Source organism: Mirounga angustirostris, unplaced genomic scaffold, assembly GCF_029215605.1.
Source record: "Mirounga angustirostris isolate CCGP_5_RB_7025 unplaced genomic scaffold, mMirAng1.0.hap1 SCAF_3, whole genome shotgun sequence".
NCBI lineage: Eukaryota > Metazoa > Chordata > Mammalia > Carnivora > Phocidae > Mirounga > Mirounga angustirostris.
The window spans coordinates 130,798,755-130,815,659 of record NW_026991711.1 but is presented as its reverse complement, the minus strand read 5'-3'; the positions used below and the strand labels follow the sequence as shown (position 1 = coordinate 130,815,659).

At 35.2% G+C, this 16,905-nt stretch overlaps 1 protein-coding gene across 3 annotated transcripts in view; it reads left to right on the top strand.

Annotated features, from left to right (window-relative positions):
- The window catches only part of SCN9A (sodium voltage-gated channel alpha subunit 9), a 177,479-nt gene that overhangs the window by 129,542 nt on the left and 31,032 nt on the right, over positions 1–16,905 (top strand). For all 3 annotated transcript variants that reach the window (XM_064586642.1, XM_064586641.1, XM_054506155.2), the window contains one exon: positions 10,415–10,535. In XM_064586642.1, the coding sequence (XP_064442712.1) occupies positions 10,415–10,535 (121 nt within the window). The remainder of the gene's footprint in view (positions 1–10,414; positions 10,536–16,905) is intronic.

Here is a 16,905-nt window from a genome sequence, read left to right as displayed (position 1 = left end):
ATTTGTGGAATTCTCTAAAGGTCCTTTGATCCTTTATTATGAACTTTACCATTTTACTCCTTTAATGATTTAGAACCCTCATTATGAATATCACTTGTAAAATTAGACTGTAAAATTAAAAGATGGGTGATATTGATTTGAAACTAATAAAAAAATTCTTAAGCTTAACGATATACAGTAGAGCTTAGTTTATCAGTAATGTCTCCCGTAATTTTTCTGTCCATATATGCCCATCCCTTCCCTTTGATTTGCTTCTCTCAAAGTCTTGCTGTCCTCTGTGTTTCTTTGTTTTGATGCTCAGGTGAAATAACTATTCTAGGCTCTGCTCCTCAAAGGATATGTTTTGTTGTATGTAGCAAGCACTATTACAGTATATACTTTAAATATAACATCTTTGGAATGTTTTCAACACCAAACACCCTCTTTGAATAAGGTGTTTTCTACAGTGCTACTATAGGTTTGATTTTTTTTGGCTTTTGAGTGCCAGATTACCAAATTATTAGACAATCGTACTTCATACTTCTTGAAATAAGAAATGACCAACTAGCATTAACTGCCATCCATACTAGAATGAACTAGCCTTATGATGTAAATGCCTATTTCAGGATATGTCAGTAATAAATTTGTAAGTTACCAGCTTAGCACAGTTTCTCATATGACACCTATATTTAACAGTCTCTACTCATATTCATTGTTGTAGAAAACACACCTTCTAGGCAATCAAAAGAACCATGAAGAGTAAAAAAAAAAAAACGTTTAATTTGATCATATTTTTTAATGTTACAAGTTTTTATTTAAATTCTAGTTAGTTAACATATAGTGTAATATTAGTTTCAGCAGTTGAATTTAGTGATTCATCACTTACATATAAAACCCAGTGCTTATCACAAGTGCCCTCCTTAATCCCCATCATCCATTTAGCCCATGCCCACCTCCCCTCTAGCAACCCTGTTTGTTCTCTATAGTTCTCTTATGGTTTGCCTCCCTCTCTTCTTTTTTTAACTCACTGCTATGTTCATCTATTTTGTTTCTTAAATTCAACATATGAGTGAAATCATATGGTATTTGTCTTTCTTTGACTTATAATGCTTAGCATAATATACTAGCTCCAACCACGTCATTGCAAATGGCAAGATTTCATTCTTTTTATGGCTGAGTAATATTCCATTGTATATATACACATCTTCTTTATCCATTCATCAGTCAGTGGATATTCGGGCTCTTTCCATAATTTGGCTATTGTTGATAATGCTGTTATAAACATCAGGTTGCATGAGTCCCTTTGAATCAGTATTTTTTTACCCTTTGGGTAAATACACAGTAGTACAATTGCTGGGTCATACAGTAGTTTGATTTTTAAGTTTCTGAGGAACCTCCATACTGTTTTCCAGGGTAGCTGCACCAGTTTGCATTCCCACCGACATCATAGGAGGGTTCCCCCTTCACCAAATGCTTGCCAACATCTGCTGTTTTCTGTGTTGTTAATTTTAGCCATTCTAACAGGTTGAGGTGATATCTCATTGTAGTTTTGATTTGTATTGTCCTGATGGTGAGTGATGAGCTTCTTTCTGTGTGTCTGTTAGCCATCTAGACACCTTCTTTGGAAAAACGTCTATTCTTTATAGATTTTGGATACTAACCCTTTATCAGATAAAGTCCCAATAGTTCATTTTTGCTTTTGTTTCCCTTGTCTCTAGAGAAGTGTCTAGTAAGAAGTTGCTATGGCTAAAGTCAAAGAGGTTGCTGCCTGTGTTCTCCTCAATGATTTTGATGGTTTCCTGTCTCACATTTAGGTCTTTCATCCATTTTGAATTTATTTTTGTATATGGTTTAAGAAAGTGGTCCAGTTTCATTCTTCTGCATATTGCTGTCCAGTTTTTCCAAAACCATTTGTTGAAGAGACTTTTTTCTGTTGGATATCCTTTCCTGCTTTGTCAAAGATTAGTTGACCATATAGTTGTGGGTCCATTTCAAGGTTTTCTCTTCTCTTCCATTGACCTATATGTCTGTTTCTGTGCCAGTACCATACTGTCTTGAAATATATCTTGAAGTCCAGAATTGTGATGCCTCCAGCTTTGCTTTTCTTTTTCAAGATTGCTTTGACTATTTGGGATCTTTTATGGTTCCATACAAATTTTAGGATTGTTTGCTCTAGCTCTGTGAAAAATGCTGGTGGTATTTTGATGGGGATTGCATTAAATGTGTAGATTGCTTTGGATAGTATAGACATTTTAATGTTTGTTCTTCCAATCCATGAGCATGGAATGTTTTCCATTTGGTTGTGTCATCTTCAATTTTTTTCATCAGTGTTCTATAGTTTTCAGGGTACAGATCTTTTACCTCTTTGGTTAGGTTTATTCTGAGATAGCGTATGGTTTTTGTGCAATTGTAAATGGGATCGATTCTTTGATTTCTCTTTTTGCTGCTCCATTATTGGAGTAGAGAAATATAACAGCTTTCTGTACATTGATTTTGTATCCTGCAACTTTACTGAATTTGTATATCAGTTCTAGAAACTTTTTGGTGGAGTCTTTTGGGTTTTGTACAGAGTATCATGTCATCTACGAATAGTGAAAGTTTGACTTCTTCCTTGCCAGTTTGGATGCCTGTTACTTCTTTTTGTTGTCTGATTGCTAGGGCTAGGACTTCCAGAACTATGTTAAATAACAATGGTGAGAGTGGACATCCCTGTCTTCTTCTTGACTATAGCTCTGTTTTTCCCCATTAAGGATGATATTACCTGTGGGTCTTTCATATATGGCCTTTATGATATTGAGGTATGTTCCCTCTATCCCTACTCTGTTGAGTATTTTTATCAAATGCTTTTTCTGCCTCTGTTGAGAAGATTATATGGCTTTTATCCTATTTTATTAATGTAGTGTATCACATTGATTGATTTGCAAATATTGAATCATCCTTGCAGCCCAGGAATAAATCCTACCTGATTGTGTGAATGATTCTTTTAATGTAATGTTGGATTCAATTTGCTAGTATCTTGTTGAGAATTTTTGCATTCATATTCATCAGGGATATTGGCCTGTAATTCTCCTTTTTAGTGGGCTCTTTGTCTGGTTTTGGAATCAAAGTAATGCTGGCCTTGTAGAATGAGTTCAGATGGTTTCCTTCCATTTCTACTTTTTGGAACAGTTTGAGAAGAATAGGTATTAACTCTTCTTTAAATGTTTGGTAGAATTCCCCTGGGAAGCCATCTGGCCCTGAACTTTTGTTGGGAGATTTTTGATTATTGATGTGATTTCTTTGGTGGTTATCAGACTGTTCAAATTTTCTATTTCTTTCTGTTTCAGTTTTCACAGTTTATTTTTCTAGGAATTCATCCATTTCTTCCAGATTGCCCAATTTGTTGACATACAATTTTTCATAATGTTCTCTTATAATTAATTGTATGTATTTCTGTGTTGTTGGTTGTAATCTCTCCTCTCTCATTTGTGGTTTTATTTATTTGCGTCCTTTCTCTTTTCTTTTTGATAGTCTGGCTAGGGGTTCATCAATTTTATTAATTCTTTCAAAGAACCAGCTCCCAGTTTCACTGATCTGTTCTTCTGGGGTTTTGTTTGTTTGTTTGTTTCTATTTCACTTATTTCTGCTCTAATCTTTATTATTTCCCTTCTGCTGGCTTTAGGTTTTATTTGCTATTCCTTTTCTAGCTCCTTTAGGATAAGTTTAGGTTGTGCATATGAGACTTTTCTTGCTTTTTGAGTTAGGCCTGTATTGCTATATACTTTCCTCTTATGACTGCCTTGGCTGCATCCCAAAGATTTTGGAATGTCATGTTGTCATTTTCATTTGCTTCCATGTATTTTTAAATTTCTTCTTTAATTTCCTGGTTAACCCATTCATTCTTTAATAAGATGTTCTTTAACCTCCATGTATTTGTGGTCTTTCCAAATTTTTTCTTGTGGTTGACTTCAAGTTTCATAGCACTGTGGTCTGAAAATATGCATGGTATGATCTCAGTCTTTTCATACTTATTGAGGCCTGATTTGTGACCTAGTGTGTGATCTGTTCTGGAGAATGTTCCATGTGCACTCGAAAAGAATGTGTATTCTGCTTTAGGATGAAATATTCTGAATATATCTCTTAAGTCCATCTGGTCCAGTGTGTCATTCAAAGCTAATGTTTCCTTGTTGATTTCTGCTTAGATGATCCATTGCTGCGAGTGGGGTATTAAAGTCCCCTACTATTATTGTATTGCTATCAATGAGTTTCTTTATGTTTGTTATTGTTTTATATATTTGGGTGCTCCCAAGTTGGGGGCATAAATATTTACAATTGTTAGATCCTCTTGTTGGATAGACCCCTTTATTATGATATAGTCCCCTTCTTCATCTCTTGTTACAGTCTTTGGTTTAAAATCTAGTTTGTCTGATATATGTATGGCTACTTGACATTCTTTTGACATTCATTAGCATAATAAGTGGTTCTCCATCCCCTCACTTTCAATCTGCAGGTGTCTTTAGGTCTAAAATGGGCCTTTTATAGGCAGTATATAGATGGGTCTTGTTTTGTTTTGTTTTGTTTTGTTTTATCCATTCTGATACCCTGTGACTTTTGATTCAATCATTTAGTCCATTTATACTCAGAATCATTATAGGTATATGTGAATTTAGTACCATTGTATTATCTGTTAGGTTGTTGTTTCTTGAGATTTTCTCTATTCCTTTCTAGTCTTTGTCAATTTTGGTCTTTCCCACTCAAAGAGTCCCCTTTAATATTTCTTTTAGGGCTGGTTTAGTGATCACAAACTCCTTTAGTTTTTGTTTGCCTGGGAAACTCTTTATCTCTCCTTCTGTTCTGAATGATAGCCTTGCTGGATAAAGTATTCTTGGCTACATATTTTTCCCATTCAGCACATTGAATCTATCATGATACTCTCTTCTGGCCTGTCAAGTTTCTGTGGTTAGGTCTGCTGCTAACCTTATTTGTCTTCCCTTAAAAGTTAGGGATTTCATTTCCATTGCTGCTTTAGGATTTTTTCCTTATCTCTGTATTTTGCAAATTTTACTGATATGTCTTGCTGTTGGCCTGCTTTTGTTGATTTTGATGGGAGTTCTCTGTGCCTTCCGCATTTGACGTCTGTTTCCTTCCCCAGATTAGGGAAGTTTTCAGCTACAATTTGCTCAAATATACCTTCTCCCTTTTTCCCCATCTTCTTTATCTGGGACTCCTATGATGTGAATGTTATTATACTTTATGGAGTCACTGAGTTCCCTAAGTCTACATTTGTGATCCAATATTTGTCTTTCCCTCTTATTTTAAGCTGCATTATTTTCAATAATTTTATTTTCTGTATCACTTATTTGTTCCTCTGCCTCTTCCATCCTTGTCATCCTTACATCCAGTTAGTTTGCATCTCCGTTATAGCATTTTTTAAAATTTTGGCCTGACTAGTTTTTAGGTCTTTTATCTCTGCACGAAGGGACTCCCTGATGTCTTCTATGCTTTTCTCAAGCCCAGCTAGTATCCTTATGATTGTTGTTTTAAAATCTGTGTCTGTCTTCTTCTGTGTATTAGTAAAGCTTCTTATGTTTCCTGCTCCTAAGAGTAATGGCTTTATGAAAAAGAGATCATATACTGTCCAGGGTCTGGCACTTTAGGAAGTGTTTCTGTTGTATGCTGTGTGCACTCTGCTGCTCTGTTTTGGCTGTTCTTTCCCTTAGGTCAATCTTCTGCAGAGTTACTTCCTGCCTGCAGTGGGGTGTGTTTGGATCTTGTCCAGTGTGTGGTGAGTTTTAAATTGGTGTGCTCTCGTCTGCTTGTTAAAAGAGGCCAGATCCTCTTTCCAATAGAGCCAAAGCTCTGCAGCACTTTATGGTCAGTAGACTTGGTGCATGCAGGGATTTGTGCTGGTCTTCTGGGAGAGGGGCCCACTGCTCTGGTTCTCAGGCACACTTAACCCTAGTAAAGAGGCACCTGCAGAGCACAGGGGGGGCAGGGGTTGATGTAAGTGGTTCAGGCCTCCACTGTTGGTGTTGTTATGCTCTCTAAAGTCAGTGCATGCTGATGGGCAGGGGCGAAAAATGGCTCATCCTGCACAGGGCATTCCTGCCCACCGCTGTCCAGGAAGCCCTCACAGAAGAGTGAACAATCTCCCCTTATGTGTCCTAGGCTTCCCTCAGATCCCTGGCTTCACCTTGTTTGTATCCATGCTGCCTTTCCTCCCAGCAATGCAGTGCACCTGTGTTTTATCTAAGACACGTTGGCTGAGTTTCAAAACTCCAAACTTAAGGGACCTGGTGTAGCACAGACCTGAGCTGGTCCTCTGGGGGAAGGGTCTCACTATGCTGGGGCTGGTGCCAGTTTGTCTCAGACGGGCGGTCACACTAACACACAGGAGACTGGAGTTTAGTGTAAAGCACAGCAAAAACCCAGCCTCCAGGTTAGCTCCCCTCAGCAGGGGTCTCTGCCCCTATGCTAAGGAATGGGAGCACAATGACATCCACCGGCTCTTTTTTCCCCTGGAGGTCATGCTACCTTTCCCAGATGCACACTAAGAAGGGGAAACTGTCTCTTCCAGTGCATCCCAGGGGATCCTCCAATCATGCCATGTGCTCCCAGGTTCCTGTCCTTCTTCTCCACAGGAGCACTGCTGTGCCCACCAGACTCCACACTGACCACAGTGCAGACTTCTAAAACTCTGGTTTTTGAGCTCCACTGGTTGTAAAATCTCACGACAATCAACCCTTCTTGTTTTCCCAGTCACTGGTTTTGGGGAAGTGTTTTTCTTGTGCAGTCCCCTGTGCACTGCTCTCTCTCTCCCTCTGTTTTTCTGTCCACTCTCTGTGATCAAGGCTCCCTCCCCTCTGCAGCACTTGTGATCCTTCTCTCCTCAAATCACATCTCCATACCTCCTACCTTCCACGTTGTGGTCTCCTCTCTCCCTCTAGTTGTGCAGTTTGTTCTCTCAGTCCTCATATCAATTTCCTGGGTGTTCAGAATGATTTGCTATTTATCTAGCTGTGTTCAAGGGACAAGGCAAACATAAGGTCCTACTACTCCACCATCTTAACCTGATCGTATATTCAGTAGTTGAAAGGGGCTTCTTAGCTATCATTTATAATCAAGATTAGAATGTTTCAAAACTACTTCAGTGTTTTATGGATACACATTAAAGAATATGGAAAGATATATATATATATGTATGTGTGTGTGTGTGTATACATATACATACATACTGTGTATATAGTAGGTACCTCAAGGTGATAGAATTAGGGAGTGAGTGGGAAGGACTTTTGTTTTTTACCATATATTATTTATACATTTAAAATTTTTGAATCAAGTGTATAGATTTTGCCTAAAAGAAACAAAGACAAAATTTTAGAAAGCACCTACAGGCAATATCATATTATTCAATAAAAAAGCAGGAATGCTGTCTATGGTATATTCTTATTCCTAATGCTAATGAGTTTAGGTCTATGATCCTATGTTTACAGCCTATATAAGGTTAAAAAAAAATTAGGCTGTCAAAGGTAAAAAAAAATATATCTTTGCTGCCATGTAATAGAAAAAAAGTATATTTCACTTTTCATTAAAAATAAAATCATGCAAAAATTACAAAATAGCATATTTGTAATATTGAAAGGGAAATTTTTTACACTAAACTATTTATTTCACTGGTCTTAGTGTACTATAATAATTCTTCAATTTTCAATGTTACAAGAAAGGAAACTAAATTACAAATGATTGAGTTTATAGATATGAAAATAATCATATAATTTATTTTGTAAAATGATTCTAATGATTGACATGATCTTCTCTGGGTACTAAGCAAGAAAATAAGAAAATTCAATAGTTAAATATAGCAACACCTGCTATGAGAATAAAATGCATTTCCCTTTAAGAGAAAGTTTTTATTACAGATGTTAGCCTTTCTATTTAAAAGCATCCTTTTGGACCCTGTTAAAGAAACTTCCACTTTAGTAAATATTAAATTTAAAGGATGACTAGATTAGAACTGAACTGTCTACATCACTAGGGCATGCACATAAATGTTTAATATTACATACAGTCCTAAAATAGCTACTTTGTGAATACTTCATGCATCCCCAGGAAAACACAGAATTCCTAAAAACATTTTAACTTGAATTTCTAAAAAGCCATAGCAGTTTGGCTTATGATACAAACTATAGTTCATATTAAATATTTTGATAATGTCTGTCCTCATGAGGAATTATCTTGAATAACTGTCATTTATGATATAAAATTTGAGCCAAACTCTGAATTTAATTGACAAAAAATTGCCATAAAAGCTATGAAAATAAAAGGTTTCAGAAATGACAAAATATACTTTATATAATCATCTTAATTGTATTTGCTTACAAATTAACTTGGCATATCTTCTTTGTTAGTGCTCAGTGAGAAAACCAAATACTGAGGTTGAAGATGTTTTCATTAATTTAGACTGAGTAGGCATTCTGCAAATTAGAATCATTTTGTTTAAAAATTGTTGCCACCTTAGAGGAAACCATGAGAACTATTTGCTAGTTGTCAGTATTTTGACTACTAGCAGGAAAGTGCTTTGCATTCTTTCTCTCAGCTGTTTCTCCCACTGCTTTGCCTCAAAATCCAGGGCAATAACCCATTTTTCACATTTGAAGGTCTTGGTCTCATCGCCACAGAATCATAGTACGTTGTCTTTCAGTTCCCTGGTGACAGTCCACATGCAGCTGAGAAGTCAAGAACTGAGGGCATCAAATAACTGTAGTCTTTTAAAAGATAACATACTCAAAATTAGTTTTTGTGGTAATTGGCATAGTAGGGCCTATTAGTAATTATACATTTCCCCATTGTTTCTTGGAGTAATGTATATTTTAAAACCTTAAATATATTCACTTATAATTAATTTCTATTTCCTTTATTTTCAAGTCATTTTAGATGAATTCAATCAAATGACATTTCATAGGGATACTGTTCATAACTGATACTATTATAAAACTCTTTGACCTGGTGGGAATAATGCCCCAATGTCAATAAATTATGAGTATTAGAGTATTCATAATTCTTTACTCTCATTATAAAGAACTTTGCTTACATCGTTCCTTACGTACAATAATGTATCAATGCCTTTTTTTAACTGCTGTCGAATAATGTGTGATGATAATAGCACTGAGAATGTGGTACCCGTAAAGAACACTTTTAGCTTCCCAGTAAATCTCTAAAAATTAATATTTCAGATTAGGCCTATGATATTAATGCAAATTAATAGATTAAGGAATCAATTTAATGGAAATGAGTATTTCCTTACTTTTAGCACTTGTATTTGTGGAACTATTCTAAAAAAATAGTAAAGCTGTAATCTTAATAAGGGAAGCATGTGCTGTAATAACTACTAGTTTCAATATTCACGTGTCGTTTAGCAAATGAGAATGAAAAATGAACTCTTCCATTGATGTGCTGCTCTACCCCTTATAAAGCAATATTAGGAAAAATTGACAGAGTTTTGCTACAATTGCTGTATGTATTTTTTCTAAAAATTTCTGTGTATGTGTATGTTTGTAAACATCATGTTTGATCATAAATTTCTGGGCGGGAAAAGCTTGTGTTATGATCAACTATATGATCATAATGACAATGAATTCATTCCTGTCATGTGTGAGTCTGCCATGTTTAATTTCATTGAATCTTTGTTTCAGAGTTTGCATGTGGTACTCACTTTGGTAGCCACTGTTTTTTGACAGTATAAATAATACTTTATGATCTTTTCAACTATATCCTGAAATTTTATACTAAAATGGGTGGTGTTGGATGAAATGATTACTATGGTCTTCGGCATTTTGATTCCAATATAATATCTGACTTTTTTTGTCTTGATCAAAAGCCTTCTATCTATACCATCCTGGTACATATTCTTAAATCCAAGAGATAATAGAACAAATAAGTTTGGATTTCATTTGACACTAATTTCTTTCTTTTTTTTTTTTTAATTTTAAGTATCAACAAGCTTTTCTGCCAACTGTCAGATATGATCTTTCAAGTATCAGGCATTGGCAGTTTGGCACTTGTATTATTTCTACTAGGGTCTTGGTTATCTGAATATATTAATTATTGGTGTACACAAATTTATATTAAACATAAAACAATAAAAATGTGGCCAATACTGTGCAAATATTATAGTTTACAAAAAATACCTTATGCTAATTCTGTCTAAATACTTACTTGTTAGCATACTAAAAATAATAAAATTTATTTTTCACAGGATGTGTAGATAGAAAGATCAAGCATAGATGTATTGTAAGGTTACCTGACCTCAATATGTGTTTATACGTTTTATGGCCATCATACTGTTAATCTTTTTTCATAACACTTTGCATGACTTTGATTATTGAATATGGCTTGAATATAAGATTTGAATGACCCCTAAATGAACTGTCTGGTGGGGCGGTGAATTTCTTTTTAGAGATTGAATCGGTCGAGTTCCTCTGAGTGCAGCACAGTTGATAACCCTCTGCCAGGAGAAGGAGAAGAAGCGGAGGCTGAACCTGTAAATTCAGATGAGCCAGTGGCCTGTTTTACAGATGGTAAGAGAAAAATCAAGATGTTCGTTAGCCATCCATTTATTGGTATTTGGGGTTTTATCTTATATCCATATCTAGAGCTCGGACATCTATTTCTCTGTTATTTGACTCTTAAGTCATTATCTTTACCCCTGACCTCACATTTGAATTCCAGATATGCCTATAATTCCCCGTTGGTCATCTCCACTGGTTGCCTTAAAACATGTCAAGTATAATAAGTTTAAAACAAACTTTAGTGAGTTCTCCCCCCTAAAATCCACAGCTTCTTGTGGTCTTTATCTCATTTAGTGACATCATGATCTATCCTGCCTCTCAAGCTAAAGACTTTTGAGTCAGCCCTGACCTCTTCCTTTCTAGCCCCACATTGATTACAGAAATCACAGGTTGATCAGAAACTCTGGACAGGGTCTGCCTCCTCCCAGGGATTCTGATGCACACTAGAAGCTGAGAACCATTGTTCTATAGGATAAAACCTGAAGTCCTTAACATAGCATGTAAAACCCTTTGCACCTCAGTATGTTCTTTTCTAACAGTACCTCCTTTGATTACTTTTCACTTCCTGACTTACTGAACTTACTACTTCTGGAATGTTTCAGCGATTTTATTCCAAGTAGTAACTTTGAACTTGAACTATGGAAGTATACAGCATTTTCTAATCGAATATGGTGTCATTCAAGTAAAAACACAAACCTATACTAGAGTTGCAGTATAATATAATAACATAGATCACAAATTTTGAAGCCTGATAAACATGAGTTCTAATTGCTCTACTTCTAGCTCTCTGAGACCTTGAGCACATTTTGAAAATCTTGTGTCTCAGATACCTCATCTATAAAATAGGTATAACAGCCCCATCTGAATTATAGGGATAGCAAGGAGATTAAACAGGATAACATAAATTAATTACCACAGTTCTTAACATCCTTCTTTTCCTTTTTTTATTAAAAAAATATTTTGTTAACAATTCTATAGAGAAGCTATGATAGCATAGTGTTAATGCTAATGACTTACTATTATTCTCAGCATCAGTATTTTTTGTAGAAATCATTGACTTGCGTTCACCCTCTATAATTTTTCTCAACCAGCCTCCTCTAGCACTCATGCCATAAGCAAAATGCCTGTCAAATAAAGATATCACCAAACTACAATGGGCGCATGAATTTTCTTTAAATACAAAGCTAAATTCCATTTTATGTGAGAAACAAACAAGTATAACAATGGATAGAAATTTTGTGTTTGCTGTAATTAGTACCTGAGCAAAACACAGAGTTTCCTATAGAAGTGTTCATATTAAAGGCATTTAAGAATTTCATCAGGTGTTGCCTATCTCTCAATAAATTGATTAACACCATTAAATTTGTACAGATGCTACCAAGACTTCCTCTATGCATTTTATGAATAACCCTAACTTAAAATTCCAGGATAACTAGGAAGTTTATCAAGCAGATTATGACTTCAAATTAGAAAACGGCTTTAGGAAAACTTAAACCTTCTACAGAAAGCATTAATGCTAAGCTATTTCATTCTGCAAGTGCTGTCTTATTGAGCTTAAACTACATAAAAAGTTTATGTTAGTCCTACAAAGCACTGATGCGAATATTTATACTCACTGGACCTGCTGGGCTAAGAGGCTCAGCCTGATAAATCAAACAGGACAGCCAATTTGCTGAGCCTCTCACCATTTATCCACTTAATCATTCTTTCATCCAATTAATAAATAATCATTAAAGATCTTCTGTATTTTAGGCCTAGGCCTGAGCACCGGAGAGAGATAGAGCAATGAAAAAAACACTGCCCCTTGCTCAAATACATATGTAAATATTTAGTAGGTCAGATAAGTGATACATGCTATGGAGAAGTGAAAAGAAAAGAGGAATATAATAGTTGAAGGGTAGGAACCTACTATCACATAAATAGAGTGGTCAGGAAGGCCTCTCCAAAAAGGTAGCATTTGATCAGAGACCTGAAGAAAATTGAAGTGGGCCATGCAAATGTATGAAGGAAGAGTATTTTAGGCAGCACAATATTTCCAGTATGGAGATTGAGAATGATGGGAAGAGTGGTAGAAAGTGAGGTCAGAGATGTAGTAAAGGCCAGAACATAAGCACTTTTAAGGACATTATAAAGACCTCCTTTAAAAGTCTCATAACATGCCATCTTAAGAGTAAATGGGTGGATAGCAAGGACAGATGCTGGGTGAATTCTTGGATGTTCTGCATTAATCCAGGTGAAAGTAAGAGATTCTGAGTAGCTTTTGAAATGAAAGCTAAAAGAATTTGCTGATAGATTGGATGTCGGTTCCAATGTGAAAATGTGAAAAAAGAGTCAACAATGATTCCAAATTTGGGGTCTCACACTGGGAGATGTCTTCCTCATAATGACTTCAAAATGATTGGGGTTGTCAGGATGGGAAATTGAGAACTCATTCACTTACATAGAAATGACTCTTACCAGTTTGTGATAGGTCTACAAGAGCTGAGCTAGAACCAATGCCAGTTTAGAGCAGCATTTGGCCTCCAGAGATTTTTGTTACCTGAAAGGCAGCAGAATAATCATAGGGAGTGTGAGAGTTACATCAGAGGAGCTGTGTTTTCACTGAAGAACAAACACCAAAATGATTTGTTGTTCATTGTCTCACATCCATTAATCCTTTTCAACTTCATAACTATCACTTTAGTAATTTTCATCATATTTCTCTTGCATCCTTTCCTCCTCCCTCTTATGCCAGGCCTTTCCTTAGTTCTGTTCCATTAGCTTTGTAATTCAAGATAGCGGGCTCCTTCTCTAGATCTGCCACTGTTCTTCACTAGCCTTACTTCTGTGTGTCATGACAACTTGACGTGACAGAACTCTGATTCTGCTTGGTTTTACATTATACTCCTTTTGGATTATACAATTAGTAAATTACAAAATCATGATTAAGTTATGAGAAGGATACTCTCTTTTCCATAAAATAATGTATTTTCTGTTAATTTGGTAGAAGGAACCAACTCAACTTCCCCACAAAATGTTCTGAATTCAATTTCCTATAAAATAACTAATAACTAATTGTAACTTTAAGAACAATAACAACTCACTTGTGCCTACTTTTGTCTTTTTTTTTAAAGAAAATGTGGACAAAACACTTGTTTTAAAGAGATGTAGAAATTTTTTAAGAAGTTATAAAAAGACTCATTTTTCCTTATCAATTTTTATGTTAATTATACTGATTATGCTATTATATTTTTATTAATAGGTAGTCTGTCTTGGAAGAGGTTGATGTTGGTTAGTTTTTTTGTGCGGTGGGGGCTGGGAACACTGGTTTAACATGATGAAACACAGTATCGACTTTATGAAATGCTTCACGAGAACAAATTAATGAAACCACCCAAAAGAAATAACTTTTACCCATAGGGACCCATTAAAATGCTTGAGAGGTTCTCTGTTATGTTTACATTTAATTAATAGTCCTTTTAAAAAAGAAGATGTGATAACATTGCTAGCCAGCTAGGTTGGAAATCTCTTAGGATATGCCTTTGCATAAAAGCCAGACAAAGTTTTTCTCAAACACTCTTGCTTCAAAATAAGAGTGAGAAACTCTCTGAGATGTGATAAATCCCGAGAGCAATATTTATCAACCTTCATCGCAGATAAAAGGTTTACTTTTCTAATTAGAATGTAGGGTCCCTTTTCTTACCTCAATCTTATGAGTAATATTTCTCTTCAGTTTTAAGACTGACACAAATAAATCTCGGATAGTAAAATCTTAAAGGGAAACTTTCTCCTCTGGTAATTATACTTGAGGCAGATAGATTCTGTTCTGTACAAGACATTTGTTTTTATATTGAGATAAATTCTTAAGTCTGAAGCATTAAGTTGATATAAAAAAATAATTCCATCTTAAATTTTTTCACTCCTTCTGATGTTTTCTTTTGCCCAGGAAGAGATAATCTGGGAGTCCATTTTTGGTCCTACCTTTTTACTATTTTCCCACATCATTTTATAAAATATTCTAACTTTATTAAATACATTTGAGATGTAAGGTAATTGTTTTAAATACTGTGAAGGTGAATTCATTCAGATCTGAGGTCATGTTAACTATAATTTAACATTGGTTAAATGAAGGCATATGTGTATTTTCTATTCATCATGAAAGGAACCATAATAAGATACTGCCTAAACAGTATAGTTCAAAAGAAATCTGGTTCTGTGTTTCAGGGCATACACTTTATGATTCTCTGAAGTTATTACTTGTTAAACTCAATATTTTTTAATTAAATATATTGTTTTATAAAAAAGGAAATTATTTTTTAAAATGCCTGTCTTGCAAACCTCTGAAACAAGTATCTAAAAAGTGCTCTCCCCGCTTTTTACCTTCCTTCTAATTGGAAGGAAAAACTTTTTTTTTTCAGTAATTTCTTTTTTATTGAAGTGTAGTCGACACAAAACACTGTATTAGTTTCAGGTATACAACATAGTGATTCAACTAATCTATATGTAATGCTATGCTCACCACAAGTGTAGCTACCATCTGCCACCATACAGTGCTCTTGTGTGTAATATCATTGACTGTATTCCCTATGCTTTGTGACTAATTCATAAGTGGAAGCCTGTACCTCCCACTTCCCTTCACCTGCTTTGCCCATCCCCTCATTCTCCACCATTGGCAACCATCAGTTTGTTCTCTGTTTATGGGTCTGTTTCTGCTTTTTCTATGTTTATTTATTCATTTGTTTTGTTTTTTAGATTACACATGTAAGTGAAATCATATGGCATTTGTTTTTCTCTATTTCACTTAGCAGAATACCCTCTAGATCTATCCATATTGTCACAAATGGCAAGATCTCATTCTTTTTTATGGTAGAGTAAGAACCCATGGTATATATACACCATATCTTCTTTATCCAATCGTCTATCAATGAACTTGGCTATTGTAAATAATGCTGCAATAAACATAGGGGTGCATGTAACTTTTCAAATTAGTGTTTTCATTTTCTTTGGGTAAGTACCCACTAGTGGAATTACTGGATCATATGGTATTTATTTTTAACTTTTTGAGGAACCTCCATATTGTTTTCTGCAGAGGCTGCACCAGTTTACATTCCCATGAAGAGTACACAGTCGTTCTGAAAGGAAAATTTTTAAGAGATCAATTAATTGTAGTTTCTCTTTTTTCAGTTCTTCCTCTTCTTCACAGTAATTGTGGTTGTTTTTTTTAAAATCAACTTTAATTTTTGAAATTTAATTTTTGAAATTTCAGTCATTATCTTTCTGGGTCTTTTTTGGTCATGGTTCTGTTCACTAGCCCTTTATGAAACTTTTTACTCCCTGACTTTTTTTATTGTAGCTCCTTGTACATCTCTCCTACTTCTACTCTGTCTCCATCTCCTTCAAAGTTTTTCTCTTATTCCACCTGTCCTTGTGGTGTACAGGTGAATGTTTAACAACCAGTTCTCCAAGAAAAAGAGAGTATGCATATGTACATCAGTTTACTATAAATTTTACTGATATAAAGGGTGTGTAGCACATGATTTGCAAATAATAATATAAGCAATATTCATTATTGCACATTCCATATAACTCATTGATTCTCACACAATGCTTTTGTTAAATTTTACCAAAATTTTGCATTTATAGATAATCAATGATTGCAGTTGATGAACATGTATGCTTTTAGCCTGAAGGGTGGTTGGTAATTTCATTTCTGTTGATCAGTAAGGTTAAAGTGAGACAAAGAAACTATATGTCAGAACTTCAGTCATTCATTAATGATGTCTGCAAATCTCAGATAATAGAATTTGAATAATGAAAGAATACTTCCTCAAAATTTTCTGCTATTCCCAGTGTCATGGCTACAAATACGACATTTTTACTGTTTTATATATTTTATCAACATTTCCTGCATTACTTGTTAAGTTTACTCTAGAAAATCATCAAGCCCTGGTTATAGTTCCTAACTAGAGTTGCCATGACCTATCCCTCTTGTTAAGGCTACTGAACCAGAATCCTAAATGGTTTTCTGGCTCTGAATCTTCCTACACCTCCACCCTCTTTTTTCTTCTCTTCCAACTTTCCTCCATTCAGCTGTTGGAGACATCAACTTAAGCTGCATCTGCCTATATCATTCTCTGCTAACAACCCTTCACTTACTCCTCAACATCTATAGGATATAGACCAAACTCCTTCATGTGGAGGAAAATGCTTTCCATAATCTGACCAATTTCTCTAACCTCATTTCTCCCCCATGCCTCTGTACACTTTGCTTTCATCACAATTCTGAACTGCTTATAATTCCTATGCACAGTACCTTTTGCTCCTTCTTGGCCTAGAATTCCACCCATACTCTTTTTGGCTAAGACTTTGACTCAATTCAGGCTCCAGTTCTTCCACAAAG